Source organism: Chelonia mydas, chromosome 2, assembly GCF_015237465.2.
Source record: "Chelonia mydas isolate rCheMyd1 chromosome 2, rCheMyd1.pri.v2, whole genome shotgun sequence".
In the NCBI taxonomy this organism is placed as follows: domain Eukaryota; kingdom Metazoa; phylum Chordata; order Testudines; family Cheloniidae; genus Chelonia; species Chelonia mydas.
This window is the reverse complement of record NC_057850.1, coordinates 190,574,762-190,592,491: the sequence shown is the minus strand read 5'-3', so window position 1 is coordinate 190,592,491 and position 17,730 is coordinate 190,574,762. Positions and strand designations below refer to the sequence as shown.

At 40.4% G+C, this 17,730-nt stretch overlaps 1 protein-coding gene across 7 annotated transcripts in view; it reads left to right on the top strand.

The window, feature by feature from the left end:
• The window catches only part of CMC1 (C-X9-C motif containing 1), a 64,066-nt gene that overhangs the window by 23,405 nt on the left and 22,931 nt on the right, over positions 1–17,730 (top strand). For 2 of the 7 annotated variants that reach the window (XM_043540896.1, XM_043540895.1), the window contains exon 3: positions 4,760–4,817. The exons of 4 other annotated variants lie outside the window; for them this stretch is intronic. In XM_043540896.1, coding sequence (XP_043396831.1) covers positions 4,760–4,817 — 58 coding nt within the window. Of the gene's footprint in view, positions 1–4,759; positions 4,818–11,407; positions 11,488–17,730 lie in introns of those variants that run through there. One more of the 7 variants, XM_043540899.1, reaches the window with a different exon arrangement.

The following is a 17,730-nucleotide window of genomic DNA, read 5'->3' as shown; positions in this document are numbered from 1 at the left end:
TCACCACAATGTTATGTATTCTGGATTTTTTTCTTCAACAGCAAACATATAATATTTTAACAAAACAAGCATATGAATTTTTGAATGTAGTTAAACATTCAAGTTTTTTAAAATAGGTTTGTTTTTGTTAAAATTGTAGCTAAAATAGTTAAATTAAATTTTTTTTTTTAATTAAATAGACTGTGTCAGCCAGGTCAACATGAGAAACTTAGAATATTGGGTTCTGCAGCTAACGCAGTCGTCTTCACCTTCATTTTCCTGTTTGTTCATAATCTGGAAAAGAAAAACAAGCTTTCCTGCTTTTTCAGGTCCCAAACGATTTCTCAGTTTGGAATGAATTTGTCCAAAGGAAGAAAATATTCTTTCTATACCAGCAGAAGAAGCTACTGCTGCTAAAAGTCTCTGAATCCAAGTGCTTAAGCGACTTCCACCAGTTCACTGGTATGACTTTCTTTAAAACATCATCAACAGACATATATTTCTGAATGGTTCTTATTCCCAAACTGGGTCTCTTTTATGGTCTGCTGCCATTATAGGTTTTCCCTTCTACTGAGAGAATGGTATGGTAAATCTCAAAATCAATGAAGGCTACACTCAGAAAGACCTCAAGACTTCTGGAATATGCTGCTCAAACAATTTCACTTTTGTTTCTACTGCCTGTCCCTCCCTTCTCAATTTATGTCCAGACTTCTCCTTGTCCAGATATATTCCACCCCCAACCATCTTCTATTCATTGAACTTTTGAAACTTTGTTCTTTTAGAGAGAGGTAAGGGTTTTTTGTACACAAATTTGCAGAGGGACAATAGGGTTGAGGTCTGTTATTTCTCACCTCTCTATATTTATTTAAAAACATTTTTTGCTGTTAACAAGCATGTTATCTCTGGAGACACAAATCCACAGTTTGAGAACTGCAAAACTAAGCATCTCTGATGGTGTCTTCTAGACTGAGCACTGAGTCCCGTTGCATAGATAGAAAGATGAACCTAAATAATCTATACAGAAGTCCCTGGAACCTCATAAGATTGGGTCTCTAATCCATGAACTATTGGAACTCATTTACAAATCTTTTCTTAAACATGACATGAATATATTGTCTCATACTATAGAATTAGAATTTATAATCTCTATTCCATGATGAGATATCTTTGAGCTATAACGTATCTTAAATAAAACTAAATAGCTTTTTTGTCAAAAAACAGTTTATCAGAAAATCTGATTTTAAATTAAAAAAATCATTGATTTTTATCCACCCTGTTTATGGGAACCTGTGAAGGGACACGTCCTCACCCTGGTATGAAGGAGGCTATCAAGCTCCGCTGGGCCTGTTCCATGCTAATGAGACACACCTGCAAAGCTTGCTCAGCCTGGAGGGGAAGGAACTTAAAACAGTGAAACTTACCACCAGAAGGGGCAGTGAACAGGAAGAAGGTTGCTTCGTCAGGAGTGCTGGCAACAGAGGGAGTCCAGTTGAGGAGGGGACAACCGTGAGACGCACTGCTGCCGAAGCTGCCCTGACCTATGGCAATATGTGGCCCCAAGAAGAGGGGTAGAAGATAAACCCCATGAAGGGGCAATCGGCTATGCGAGGCTGAGCCCTTAAAACTGATTCTCTAGGGGCTGCCTGAGAGGCTGGTCCTTGTTCCAGCCAGACCTTCTCCCCTTGCAAAGGGAAGAGAAGAACAGGAGCCAAACCCTGGCTTGTGGGCGGTAGCCTGCAGAGAGATTCCGCAAAGGGTGCAAACTCAGGGGGGAAAAGAGGGGATAAATGACAGACAGTGAGACCTGGGAGGGAGGGGTCCAGGGAGCCCCCCCACAGAGCCTGAGCATAGCTCTGATATACAGTGCATCTGGCATGAGTGAGAGAGAGAGAGAGAGAAAATGGATCTGAATAGAGAGCTCACTGTCTGTCATCAAGGTCTATAACAAGAAGGAATTGACTAGGAGGAGATCCAAAGAAGAATGCATTCTGCAAGGAGCCCTGGGGACCCATGAGTTAGAGAAAGGTTACACACAGCTTATCCAACTATGCTGGTGGATAGCTTGGTCTGATTAAGGGGAGAGAAGTAAACATTAGAATATAAGAAATGAATAGGGTAATGGAGATCTTAAAAAACCCAAAGCATGCATAGCCACTCTTTCTTGCATATCCTATATACTGAGAATGAACTCTGGGAACCTACACTAGTGCTACAGATATATGAACACACCAGCAGAAATACAGCATTGCTTTAGGACATGGAGGATCATGGCAGAGGATACGTGGTCACTCTTGGAATAATAGCTTCTCTGGAGTCCAGTTGATCAAAATAACAGGACAATACTTTCTGAAGTGATGTCCCTTTCAAAGTAAAGAGGTTCCTTTAATGGAGCATGGCAGTTGTGAACAAAACAGTTGAGGAAAGGAACTGGCACAGGTCTCTCACCTCTGTCAGTTTGGCCAAACCCCTAACTTGAGGAGCTACTCTGTATGTGTTTTGGAATTACAGGGAAAGTGGGAGGGATGCGCTAAGAAGTGCAAGAAGAACCCAAGTTCTGCGAACAAGAGAGGAACTGAGAGTATGTGCCAAAGGGAAATGAGATCATGTAATGGGTAGGTTCCGAACCTGCCAGGATTTATTCAGAGCCCCTGTAATACATACAGCAGCTCCTTCTTTACTTTCTTGCCTTCATAAGTCATAAAACAAAATGTTAGAAGAGGTGTATTTTCATACTCATCATTAAGCAAAACAAATTATCTATTTTAAATTAATATTTTCTATGGGGGGCTAAGCTTTGTTGTTTTTAATACCATTGTGAATTTAATTCTTGGACAGAAGCATGTCTTGTTAGTGTATAAGGAGAGGTGCTAATCAGAGTAAATAGTACTCCATGTAATAAAAAAGAAAGCATAAGCACAATTTCTGTCCAAATAGAATCATTAAGCACGCAAAAGTCCTCATGTATGTTTTAGAGAGACAAGGTGGGTGAGGTAGTATCTTTTATTGGACCAGCTTCTGTTGATGAGAGAGAGAAGCTTTCAAGCTTACACAGAGCTGTTCTTCATGTCTGGGAAACTTACTCAGAGTGTCACAGCTAATATATCTTGATCTGAATCACAGTTAAACAACCCCATGACGGGGCATCAGTCAGGCATAATCTTGTTGGAGTTGCCATCTTTTGAGTGAGAGAAAAAACAAGGTCCTGATTGCATCTGCTAGTTTAACAGCTTTTTGTAAGAATAGTGGCATCTCACCTGGCCATGTTTCAATTTGGTTAACTACATTTGCCTATCTAAATGTCTCTCTCACCAACAGAAGTTGGTCCAATAAAAGATACTGCCTCACCTACCTTGTCTCTCTAATATCTTGGGACTGACAGCGCTACAACTACACTGCATATCTAAATGACTGGCATTTCAATTAGATGAGACTCTTCTAGCTTTCTCTTGTAGAGCTTGGCGTTGCTAACACTATTTTGACTGCTCCGTCTCTCTCCAGAGCTGGATACATTTCAATGGTGGGTTAAAACGATCCCTATATATAACTGAAAAGAATGTTTCTAGTGAAAGGTGCTGTATGAATTAATAAGTAATACTGTTGGAAAAACTATTTTGCAGCTAAGATGTTCTGACTGTCTCTGAAATATACATAGGTCCATTCTTGAAACCTGTCACTAATGGTACACTCTAGTCACTAACATCCGTCAGATAAAGTAGTTAAATCTATGGGTTTGTCATCACATTGAATAGAAATATATTGATAATGGAACATTATCACACAAGTATTGTATCTTATTTTGAAAATAAATCCCTCTTCATACAAGTACCACTAGAGAAACTATTTTTATGTGATATTTTATTTCACTGACATTGCAAGCAATAGCATGTGACATGGTGTGAAATTATATAAGACCTGCCCACCTCTGCCTCAGTGCATTCTGGGTATCATATAGAAATCAGTGATTTCAGAAGACTCTTTATCTAATATGACTGCAGCTATTGCTTTTATAAAAAATGGTTTTCTTAAGCAAAACACATTTTTCTTAAAAATTTAAAATGAAATTCAAAACAAACTTTAAAAGCTAATTCTACAACTTAAAATGTTTAAAATGTTTTTCAAAGTTTAATCACTACAGATTTCAGGAACCCATTAGCACCCAAAGTCTCTAAGTGATATTGGAAATGTTATATTTGCTTGTAGCAACTGAAATTGACAGGAGTTCTGACAACTTCAGCTGCCAATCCCAAAAGTTCCTGGGACTTAGAAGGCTGCTTTTTGTCAGAACAGGGAACAGCCATCAGTAATGGTGTTAAACTTTATAAATTTTAGTGGCTGCAGTCTGTGAAGTGCTATATACCATTTTCTCAAGATCACTTATGGCACAGCTAGGACTAGATTCTGCACTGTTATATTTACACCAGTGCAACAGAGAGCAGAATTAAGTCCTTAGGATCTTGGAGTTTGAAATTCTTTAACTTGGTGGCAGGGATGGACATAGATAGTTCTAAAGACCAAAGTATTTGAATAGTTATAGGTGCAGGGTATGTATTATATATGCCTACATTTTGTGATTTTGGTGTCCATCTCGAGAAAACTTAAAGGGGCCTGATTTTCAGAAGGTGGATGCCCAATACTTAAAATCAGGCCTTTGTTGCCGGAAATTGGGAACCCCAAAACTGTCAGCATCCAAAGTCATTAGTCCCTTTTGAAAATGTAGGCCATAATTCATATCCTTTGTATGTTGTATAAAACAAAATATGGACTTTTTTCTCACCCCCAGTCTCAAGGGGCAAAAGTCAAACTTTTATTCAGTGTTACTGTCGTGTACTATGCCACAGGTAAGAAATAGAACCATTTTTTTGTTGCAATCCACTTTAAACCTGAGTTCAACAAGCTATTAGAGATTGCGTATAGGTGACTGTGTAATTATGATACATAGGTAATAATCACAGTGTTCAGTTAGGAAACTGAGCTAGAAATAAACTTTTTGGAGTGAGATCCAGCTAGCAACAGACTCATCCATCCAAACCTGGTTTCATCTCTGACAAGGCGTTTCTTCCATTAGGAAGGTCCACTCGTGAATATATGCACACAGTTTGGATGATGTTGGGTCCTACTTGTATTGGCAAATTTTGAAGATTGGACATGCAATTAGTTTCCACTTCAGAATGTTGCTGGGAAACCCTACTGCATGTCTGACTTGGACTACTGAAATTAGAATTTTCTCTCCCTACCATGTAGGCTTGGCTTTGTGAACTGGACTTTACATTCATTTTTGTGAGAGGTTAGAGTTTATTTTTCTGGAGAAGGGGAGAAAAGGAGTAGTAACACAGGAAGATGTGAGGGTATGTTTCCACCCATTGTGATCTTAAGACTTTCTTGGGACAAACTGTTATGTGAAAAATCTAAAAATGATTTCTGTGGTCAGTAAAAAGTGTATAATTAGAGCAATTGTAGATACATATGGCTGAATAAACTCTTAAAAACACTTGGCAGCGCTATCAAAGAAGAGTTAGGAAAGTGTTGCTGGCAAAGGGCATTTCCTAATTCCCCTCCCCCAATTTCCCCATTAGCCCTCTTCTGCCCAGGGCCCATATTGATACTTAGTGAAGATGATGGGATGCAACACTACTGCAGGCTTCCCGACAGTAGAGCATGGCCAGTGTCAACCATAGTTTTAGTTATATACACTTACTCAACAGCCCTGTCACTGGGATAATTTCTGTCCCTCTAGGGGCCACCTGCTCCAGACCATGACCCTTGCACCTGACATATCCAAGACCCACAAAAGGAGAGCAGTTCCTAAGCTTGGACAACACTGTGGTGCTGCATATTTAAATTGCCCAAGGACACCTTAAGTAGCACTTCCTACCATATAAATAACGGGCTTATTATGTTCTCTTACAAGAAATGTAGATAAGAAAATGTGTGAAATACTTAGTAGATCTCAGCTTGATGCTATTCACTGGCATTGCTCATTCTCTTTTGTAATAAAGAGGACCAAGTTCCATTAATCAATGCAAACACTCTCCAGGTGTTGGGACAAATTAACCCGTTGGTTCCTGCAGTCAGAGTACTGAAGCACAGCTGACATTGGTTGGTTGGTCCATGACTGACAGCACCAAGAGTTTTATGATCAAGATTTGCCCAGTAGCTAGCATGTTTACAATTTTATTGATCCTGTTTCTCTTGGGAAAATTAAAGCTATATAATGACTCTTTAAAGTTAAGGAATACACCATCCATTATCATAAATGGAATTTGCTCACCTGCCTTGTGTAGTGGTGAAAATGCATTACTAAAATTGAAGTGTTGTATAATCATTAAAATAGAAATACTGGAACTACTCAGGATTTAGATTATTCAGTAAACTGAGTAATTTGCATAGCAACATCAGACCTTGAGGCTTATTAAAAAAATAAAAGTATCTAGATAATTATTTAATGAAAACTGAGCCAGCCGACATTGCCACTTTTTGATTATGCAGATAGAACTCCCTTGCACACGCGGGCTCGCTCACATTTTTGGTTTTTTTTTTTAAATCTGAAGTTGCTCGTTTGTGTTTTGACTGGTTGGAAGATATATAATTGAGATTTGGATGCCAAGTCTGGTTGGATAAATACAACAAATCATGATTATATGATTGGTATAGCCTTCCATGTGAAGGTAAAAAAAAGTATGCTGCCTTATTATTTGCAGTCTGATTTTTATAAGAAAAGAAAATCAATATAATTTGAGAACTTCATTTCAATCCAGCAGCAAAGCTGCAGGTAGAGAGAGGGAGAAAATCTTTATCCTCTGCTACTCTGTTTATTATCCAGAATATTAAAATGCCTGTATTATAATAATGTTTAATGTGACCATTCTGTTTATATATGTAGCTACTGTGAATGGTATTGTACATATGGTGTTGGAGTTTTATGTGTATAACTGAGATACATTTAGATTATGTTGGTAATGTGTAGTCTTATTTTGAGCCATTATAAATTAGCTTTTTTCTCTGAACATTGTTGTTGAGAATAGGAAGATGAATCTTTATACTATCACTTTATGCAGAATAGTTTCTATTTTAGAAATACTGATTCAGCCCCATATACTTCCAATGAGCATTTACTCTCATCCCATTTAACTTTGTGAATTAACACAACCTCTAGAGGGATTATCGTTATTGAGTTTTGTTCCAACAAGCTAGGCAAACAGAACAGCTATATGTAAATTACAATTTGAAGAAATTGGACCTAGATCTGTTGATTTCCTTCTGATGCTTTTAGGCCTAGCTCTGTTAAACTAATTAAGAAATTTTCAAGGAAATATGAGAGCATATTATATATTGTTCATTAATGAAAATGTTGATATTCTAACTAAATGATAGGACTTCCATGAAGACTTGAATAAAACATAATTTAGGGGGGGAACTTTTCCTATGATTTCTCATGTCATTTCAGCCCAGCTGGTTATAGGAAATGGGTCAGACTGCTAGCTTCACCGCTGCAACTTAGGTTGTTTTTTGGGGGTGGGGGGGAGAGAAAGGTGGGGGAATGGAACAGCTTTTACCAGGACAAAGAGAAATGAAATCACTTTCAATGAAAGAAAGAGGCCTCATTATAGCCACCAACAGCAGTTATTGACAGCTACACTTCCTATTAACAAGGAGCATTTAAGAGTTTGGCTGTTGGATCTTTGGACTTGATCTAATTTGCTAGCATTAATTAGTTTCTTTTGAGCACAGACACTTGGTGTTCACAGCTATAGATTTGGAGGACTAATTAGGACAGAAAATTGAACAGAATGGGGTAAGGCATTAACCTTCAGCCATTACCAGCTGGGGCTCTGATAAAGACCACAGAGTCCAAATGCTCCCTATTCATGCAAAGAGTACCCTAATGAATATCAATTTCAGCCAGGTTGCCATATTCCTACCAGGACTGTCTTCATTTTGATTCTTTTACCTTCTATCATATTTTAATTATCTATACCTAATTATCTGTATTGATAGTTTAATGCCCATAGATGGCACGTTTGATGTCAGATTATTTACATTCAGTTTATTAAATCTTTCATTTTGGCTTTCTTAAGAAGCTGATCTTGGTTTATACTTAAAAATCAGAATCTTACATAATTTTCTCCCTACACAACATACATACTGTAATCTTGGCACTGTAAATAGTTAACAAATACCCTTTAACTAGAAGGTTTCAGAGTAACAGCCGTGTTAGTCTGTATTTGCAAAAAGAAAAGGAGTACTTGTGGCACCTTGGAGACTAACCAATTTATTTGAGCATAAGCTTTCGTGAGCTACAGCTTACTTCATTGCCTGAGACATTGCTCTAATGTATTTGCATTAATGGCCTGGGCAGGAACTCTGACCCAGCTGACTTAGGGTTAAACAGTAAATTGCTTATGAATGCATTTTCTTCTCAGCTTTTGTGATATACAAGCAATGTGTTGAGGTGTTAACTTGGAGATCCAGTGTCAGGAGGGAAGTTGTTCTTCCAGGTCTGAGACTGATTAAAAGTGCCTGGACACTTGCAGAACTGATGCATTTTTATCCTGTAAAAAAGAGAGGAAGAGAATAGTTGTTTGGTTTTCATACCTTTCTCCAGTGGTTGAATTGGTAGAAGGCATAAATATCAGAGATGAAGTTAACAATTTCTAAACAGTGAAGGGAGAATGAGAACTGGGGAAATATTCCTTTCACTTTACACATTATTCCTAGGCAGTCATTTTAACTCAACTACTCTCACAGCCTCAGCAACTACTTCTATATTGATGATTCACAGGTCTTGCTTCTCCACCTTGATCTTCCTACTTCTGTCCAGTCTCTCAATTCCGACTGTCTTTCTGTCATCACTTGGATAGATCACCACTATTTTATACGGTCCTTAGCTTTCACCGTGTTGAGTTTGTTTCCCCCAAATCACTTCCCTTCCCTTATTTGTCCATTGTTGTTGACAATGTTACCATCCTCTGCCAGTGAGGGTATGTCTAAACAGCAACTAGACACGTGCCAGCCGGCTCGAACTGCGGGGTTATTTCATTGCTGTATAGACTTTCAGGCGTGGATTGGAGCCTGGGCTCTGGGATCCTCCCATCTCACAGCGGGGTCTGCACCTCCATGTGAAATTTTATAGGGGTCTGCAAATGAAAAAAGGTTGAAAACCACTGGTTTATGCGAAGGAATGGTCTTGTGGCCAATTAAGTCAATTTTAGGACAGCTTTGCGCAGTGGTGGAGTGATGCACAGCTGCTGGAGGATCTGTTCCATAGTGTGTTTTTTTTCCTTATTTTTTATTTGAATTACCGTAGCGCCTAGGAGCCCTAGTCATGGACCAGAATCCCATTGCTATAGGCACTGTACACCTATACAACAAAGAATTTATAATCTAAATATAAGACAAGATCTCAGCTATCTATAGATAGACAAGGGACTACAAAGAAGCAATGAAACACTGTTGGTCAGCATAATAGGAAGTGGTCTGGTTTCAGCACTCCAGTGGCCTAACCTCTGTCAGGTTTATTTAGGCATCACAGCAAAGGAAAGTTTTAAGGAGAGATTTAAAGAAGCATAATGAGGTAGCTTATATACAGTGTTGGCTAATTCCTCATAGTTTCCCTTCCCAGAAATTTAGTACTTGATTCAGCTCGTGTTTATATTGCGGGTGGTCACTTGTCTGTCACTCTTACCACTTATTTGTGAGTACATGCTTGGGTTTCTTTCAGGGTAATTAACATTACACCTTACATTGGTGGAAACAAATCTACAGATACTCTGACATATGAAGCATATGTCACATATAGCTACTCTGAAAATAACATTGGAATAATGTGTTACTATGGAATAGCTGCACATGGTAACGCATATTGTTAATGAGTGCTTGCTACAGTACTTTGGAAATGCAACATATGACTTCCACAGCTATCTTAACTGCATCTGCTTAACCATTTAAAACTGTTCCTTGGCAACTTAAACAGCAATTCCCCCCTTTCACTCTACATTCAGGAATAATGCAGTTGGTACTAATGCAGTTGGTAATAATGCAGTTTGTGTAAATAAACCTAAAATTTCAAGAGGTCATGCTATATTCCTTATGTATCTGCATAAATATTTACATACTGTATACATTATTAATATTACCCTGGGGTTACTTTCACACTGGAAATAGGTTATTTTTCTACTGTTGAAGTCAATGTGTCTGCTGTGGAAATGATTTAGTTCAACAGTGGAAAATTGACTATGCTTTTGATCAAAAGAGCCATTGGTTAAGTGATTCTCATTGTGTAGTCAAAACTGCAAACCAATAGCAGAAAAGCTTTCAAATAGTTAACAAGTTGATCTCATAAAGCAGATATAATGCACCCAAAGTCAGACTAGAAATAAAAAGGATGCTTCCATCCAGAGCTTTTACCTGAAAATCCTGGAATTCTTGGGTACCCAGAAGCATCAACTTGATTGTGCAACTTCCCTTACAAAAGGTGGGCTAAATCCTCAATAACAGTGAGAAGCCGCTTCACCATTACCACACTTTTCAGATGTTTCTGCCTCCCAACAAGCATCAGCTACCACAGCAATGGAGCCATATCAGAGCCTAGATAGATAAATAGATCTCACTTTCATGTAGACTGAGCCGTGGCTGTAGCTTGCTCTTATTCAAGTCCCAGTCTCCACTACACACACATGCACCGCAAAGAGACTCCACCATTCAGGTAAGGTGAAAAAGAATTAAGCTGTATGTCATTCACTTACTGATAGTATATCAGCTTGAACTGTCCCCACTCTTTCCCCTTCAGCCCACCTCATTTAACAGTATGACAGCCCAACAGAACTCTGCGGAATGCCATATTACACAGCCTTTGGGGCATTTAAGTAATTGCCCAGCATTACCTCTGGGATTGACTAGGTGAAAGAAAAGATTGGGACTAGAATTGGTTGGGAATTTTCTTCAGGAATGATTTTCCTGTGGAAAATCCAGTTATCTCAAACTTGAAATTTTGATTTTTGTAGAAAATTTTCAAACCTCCACCACTAGGAAAATGAAATATTTCATTTCAGGTCTGTTCAACCGAAATTGGAATATTTCCTGTCCTGAACTTCCGTGAAATGCTTGGTTTTGAATCAGTTCAAAAAACCATAAAACTGCATTCCTTTGTGTTGTGCGTCATTACACGGCCCTGGGTACATTATGGGAAATGTAATCCAGCCAGGGACCCTGGCCCATAGGAGAGAATGGGGGTCAGAATTACAACTCCCATCAGGCAACAGGGAAATGCAGTTCATTTCAGCAAACTGAAGTGAAACATTTTTATTCCAGGAATGTCAGATTGTTTTGTTTCTGTTGAAAATGTTGAAATGTTTCAGTGTTTCTAAATTGACAATTTTCAGAATTTCTGTCCCATCAAAATTTTGACATTTCAACTTTTTGTTTCATTTAGGAGTGTAAATACAAAATACTGGAATTTCCTGCGGGACAGAAATACTGAATTTTGTGCCATCTAATTGAGACCATTGAAGGGTAAGGCCATCTGCTCCTTCCAAGGTCCCAAAGTGCTTGTCCTTCTTGACATAGTACTTAATGGAGCCCTTGGTAACAAGATAGCTACAAAACTTAATGGCTTATTTAAAAAAGTGTTCTATATTATTGACTAAAAGCCCATTATACTCCCATTTGTAAAACCCCTGAATACATTTATCATCATCATCATTGAAGTTATTGTTGTTCATATGGTACAGTAGATGTATATGGCACTTTTAAGAAAAATAAAAAGACAGGTCTCTGGCCCAAAGAGTGTACAGTCTTGCTCACAGGTATGACGGTTAATCAAGGAGGACAGTATAGAGAGGACAAAGGTTACAGGAGTACAAGATCCATGGGAGCTTTATGATGCAGATGCATAAACATCTGATTAGTTAATTTTTTATAAAGAATATTAAATTTTTTAAAATTAAGATCAGAAGACTCGCCAAAAGTAGAAGGATCTGAAGGAGTGCAAGGCTAGGTGGTGCACGGGATCAGGATGGATACCACCAGCTGGGGAAGGTGTGGAGTCGTTTTGGGTGAAAAGGAGCCAGGGACTGCCAAGTTGGCAAGATGGCATCAATGAGTGTGGGAAGTTGGTCAGGCAGAAGTTGGGCTGTGAGGGTGAGCTATTACAATATTGGAATGGGGAGCATGGAAGATAATATGTATGTAGTAGTTAGATTTGAAGGGAATGATGCAAAAATCAGGTTACCCATAAGAGGAGGCAGTTGCAGGGGTTGAGATGAGAGATGACTAAGGCCTGGTCTACACTGGGGTGGGAGGGATCGATCGCAGTTACACAACTTCAGCTATGTGAATAACGTAACTGAAGTCGGCATACTTAGATCTACTTAATGTGGCGTCTTCACTGCAGTAAGTTGACTGCTGACGCTCCCCTATCAACTCCGCCTGTGCCTCTCGCTCCGGTGGAGTACCGGAGTCGACGGGAGAGCGCTTGGCGGTCAATTTATCGCATCTAGACTAGACCCAATAAATTGACCTCACTGGATCAATCGCTGCCCGTCGATCCAGCGGGTAATGTAGACAAGCCCTAAGGCAAGAACCTGAGGTTTGGTAGTAGGAATAGGGAGGAAGAGAGAGATTTTGGGGAGATAAAGGAAGAGCCCAGCAACATCTAACCTGGATAACAATCAGAGAGTATATAGAGAGAGGAGTCATTTTCTCACTCAAATGAAGCCATTTTAACAGGAAGCAGTTCTGTTTGTCTCTGATTCAGCAAGATGCTTAAGCATGTCCCGAACTTTAAGCATGCGAGCGGACCCATTGTGATATTAAATCGGTTACTCACATCCTTAAATTCAGTTATGTGCTTAAATACTTTGCTAAATTGGGATCTTAGTTTATTTGGGGAGGATTACTAGCCTCTACTCCTTGTTGATATTGACACACTTCTTTAGCTTGTACTTACATTACTTGTGGACTTCTTTATGCTGATCTGTGTTGATGCCTAATTTTTGTTGTCATCTACTGCAAGAAGAAAATAATTCTGTGCAAACAATACAACTTTGGAGTTTTTTGCATATAGACTTTTATTACATGTAATTCATAGTTTACATACTATGTTAGTAGTGTATTAATCTTACAGTTAAAATTGGTGGATGAATATTTCACAGTGACAAACAGTTAAAGACAACAGATAAGACTTTCAGAAGTGCTCAGGATTGTCCTAATTGTGTACTGTGCCATTGATTTCCGTGGGAGCAGAGTTTGTATATGTCTAATATCTGGATTGCAGTGTTAAATAGACTTAAGTGCTCTGCAGCATGTTTTAACAGGCAAAAATTTCCTGTATTGAGAGTAATGTCCTTACGAGTTAGAACAACTCCACCAAATTTGCAAATATTGGCAAATCCCTGTTATACTCTACTGCTGCAAGTGAAGGGGCTCTTCTTTGAAAAATACTTTTTTTTTTATCAAAAGAATGAACAGATGTTTTATTTTCAATAAAAAAGTCAATATTTCTTGAGGTGTGGGGGGGGGAGAGGAATACGAAGCAGCTATGGTGTGAAAATAAGTCCATAGAATACTTTTTAAACACTCCTGTGCACTTGGAGGGTTCCCAATAATGGCCTGAATAAAAAGCAAAAATTTAAAGGAAAGGTTTGGGACAGTCTGTAAAAACGTAAGAAATTGTTCATTTATTTTTATAGGATGGCTACTGGTGGTGTTAGTGCTCATTCCCCACTATTAGTTATGAGAGGCATATGACCGTGACTTTAAAATACAAAAGTTTTAACAGGATATTTGGATTCTCAGCCTGCAACTTCAAATATTAGACTTCAGTCAGTTACTTTTTTCAGGCTTTGGGGTAGTAGTTTTATGCAGTGAATCTGAACTCTAGTCAAAATAATTGGTAAGGGCAGCAATGAAAACTACTTTCCTTCCCCCCCCGCCCTCCAGTTAATCTTTGCTATCCCTTGGCAGTTCTGGTTTCCTCCTTCATTTCTTTCTTCTCTTTGCTAAAATTTTTACAACAATCCTTGTTAACATACATAAACTTTTGTGATAGTCTCCTTTCCATTCATCTTGGTGTGGGGGGATGATGACAATGACCAGGTATTTCATTTAGATCCACAGAATTCCCCCAGGAGTAAAATTGTGTGACTGCATGCTTGCAGAAAACACCCCACTCCCAAACCCCGCAGAATTCTTGTGCTTCCCTGCAGAAAACGGCAGGGAAGTTGCGTGGGGCTGGGGGGTGACCATGGATGCAGTTTGGGGGGGAATGGCCCCCCGAACAGAGGCAAGGCATGGGGGGGGCACACGGGGTTATGTGCCACTGCCCTCCATCATTTCTGCAAACCTAGAGCTGTCTAGCTGAAGGAGGCTGCATTTCAGCTCCACTGACTCTGCAACTAAACGCCACGTCCTGGGTGCCAGTGCCAGTTGTGTTCCCCTTCTGTGTGCTGGGAGCCTTCCTGTTTTCTGTGCAACTGAGTGTCCATGGTGGGGCTGGGTAATAGGGCTGCCCATTTTGGTTGGAAGTATTCCTGCAGATTTAATCACCTGACATAATCTTTCATCCCTGGAGACTCGAGGCCAATTTTGGAGGGTTGGCAACCCTACTGGGTAAGGGGTGTGTGGGGGAAATGAGGGAAGGAGAGTGAGGGGGTTGGGGAAAGAGGCAGTGGGGAAGGAAGATGGGTGGAATAGGGCAGGAGGAGGGGGATGTGGGGAGGCGGAAGAAAAGGGGATAGGAGAATCACGGTGGGAGTGTCCCCTTGGCAGCAGCTGGGGCTTCCCCATTAAGCAGGCCCATTGAACCCTCACCCTACTTCTACACCTGGACCCTGCCAATGAGCCCCCCCACATCCAGAACCCCACCCCATTGAGTCCCAGCGAGCTGCACCTGGACCTCCTTCCCATCAAGCCCACTCCCCCAGCACCGGACCCCCCACTGAACCTTCCACACTCAGACCTTCCACCCACCGAGCCCCATCCCCCCCACCTTCACCTGGATCCCCTGCAGAGTCCCATTGCCCCTGAACCCAGACCCCCCCGCAATGAGTCCCTGTGCATCCAGATCTCCCACTGAGCCTCCCGCACCCAGATTGCCCTACACAGAAACCGGTCATCCCATGCCTGGATCCCCCCCTCATTAAGCCCCTCCACACTTGGATCCTGCTGGGCTGAGCCTGCCCACCCACATGTGGCGCAGAGGCACAGGGCCCCGGGGTGTTTTTGGGGTAGGCCCAGCCCTTGCACTGTGTCAGGGTTAGGTACAGCCTCACTGCCAAGTCCTTGTACTGTGGAAGATGGGGGGGCTTCAGGGTGATCTTCCACCTCAATGCAGCCAGTGGCCTGTGCTCCCCACTCCAAATCATTGTGAAGATGCTTCAACTCCATTAAATCGTTTTATCAGTGACCTTTAAAATATGGTGTCCTTAATGGAGGCATTGACTGAAGGAGTCCTTAGCGTAAGTGTCCTTATCTGCACCTCTCAGCTTTGTAAACCACTGTTGGTTAAACATGTCGGGGGGGTGGGGGAATATAAAATTCCAGCAGACATGCAGAAAAATGCTAATTTTAAACACTGAAAACGACTTGAACAGATTTTTCTCAAATCTTGAATTGTTTTTCCTTCCTCAGTGGGGACTTTAATACAAACCGATTTTGATGTTTATTTCTTCAGCTATGCTGGAGTTAAGGGAATGCAAGAGTTTTGGAACATATGGGTAAAGTGTGATGTTTCTCTCCTCCAAATATTCACGAAACTCAAAATGGCTGAACTGTTTTTGCTTACACTTTCCAGAAACATTCACTACTGGGCTGAGATCAAGCATGGACACTGCAACTCAGAAGGAATTCTTATGGCATCACTAGAAGATGTTACTTAGTGGGGATAGTTTAATTGTTTGTCCCTCTCTCTCAGCAGATTAATAATAACCCTAACCTTCCCTGCGGTTTTGCCCTTCTTCATTTAGGCCCCAATTCAGGAAAGTTCTTAGGGATGTACTTAAGCACATATTTATTCGAGATAGTACTTAAGCACGTTCTGAACTTTAAGCACATGAGTAGTTCCATTCACTTCATTGCAGCTACGCACATGCTTAAATTAATCAAGGCTCTAATTGGACTATTCCACTAGTGTCACTGGTGACAAAAAGTGGAAGATTTTTATTGTCCTGAGTAGGGAAACGTGGAAATGCAAAGATTGGTGGTGTTTTTTTTTTTTTTTTATTTCACTGATGAAAGTTGCCAGATTGTCAGCACTAGAAAATGAAGTCTTCTGTTTATTGACAAGAGGTTAACCTTTGGAAACTGAACTGCAAACGGTCCTAGGCTGACCCACCAATGTACCTCAATTCTGACCTCAAGGGATCACCTCTAGGGGTTAGAAAGAGTTCAGTCTGTATTTTCACCAATTCTTTATCCTCTACATTTATTCTTTTAATTGTATATAGTGATTTTGGTGATGTGGGCAGCTCTCCATTAGAAATTGGACTGTTTCATCAGTTTGTTTCACATAAGCCATTAAATGGGCATTTGATTTTAATTATTTCTGTAGGGTGATTTATACAGCACAAATGGTCTGCATGGCAGAAACAATACTCTAAACTGTCTAGTCCTCTTGCTCTCAAGGTCTTTAAAACCTGCACTGATAGTGCAGAATGTAATGAGGATTTTTTTTAATTAATTACTGATTTGGCAATAATAGATGGTCATGAAGTTTTGTAAAGCTCATAGCACCTTCTTCTCTCTCCTCCAATTTCAGTGTGATAACTTTGTTAAGGGTATGATCCAGAGCTCCCTTTTTTGGCTTTTCTTGGACTGTTCTAAGGAAGTATGGTCTAGTGGTTATGGCAGTAGTGTGGGACTCAGGAGACCCATGCTCAGTTCTCTGCTCTGGCACAGACTTCCTGTGTGACTGCTGGCAAGTAACTTAGTCTCTCTGTGCCTCGGTTCCCCATCTGTAAAATGGGAATAATAGTACTTCCCTACATCACACAGTGTTTTGAGGATAACTACATTAAAAAGATGGTGACGTGCTGTGATATTATGGTAATGGGAGCCAGATAGGGTGGAGGAGGTTTTGCCCTCCTGTCTCTTCCGCATCAAAGATTCTAGGACCCCTAGTAGCTCTACAAAATCCACAGAGGGGCCCTTGAGCTCTGGGGACATCTGCTGCAGACTCCTCAGTGAGCTGCCTTTTTCTTCCCACTTCAAGGATCTTCCACTATGTGAAAAGTTGGTTCCAGTGAAATGTTATCATCTCCCAGCTACATTAACATGTCAGCAGATTCCTTGCAAGATGGATTGGGAAGACATGTCCCCTTCTGGCGTGCTTCTCCCTTATGCAGCAAGGTCTGGTGAAAAGTGGGGACAGTGCTTCAGAGACTGTTCATGAAGACGGTAGGAGGATTCATCAGAGTTCGCATGTGCACAGAAAGAATTCACCACTCACCAACCTCAGGAGAATGCTCCGCTCCCTAGTCAGTAACAGAAACTGAACTCTACAAAGTGAGGGTGTCGGAATCTGACTCTTCATGATCCCAGATCTTTAGAATTATTTCCCAAGTGTTTCAGTTCACCTTTAATGATGGGACTAGATTGAGTTCACTGTGTGGCTAGCCCTCAGTACATCACCTGAGTACCTTCACCAGACCTGAAGAAGAGCTCTGTCTCTATCACCAACAGAAGTTGGTCCAATAAAATATATTACATCACCCACCTTATGTGGCTCATCCTGGGACCAACATTGCTACAATTACATTT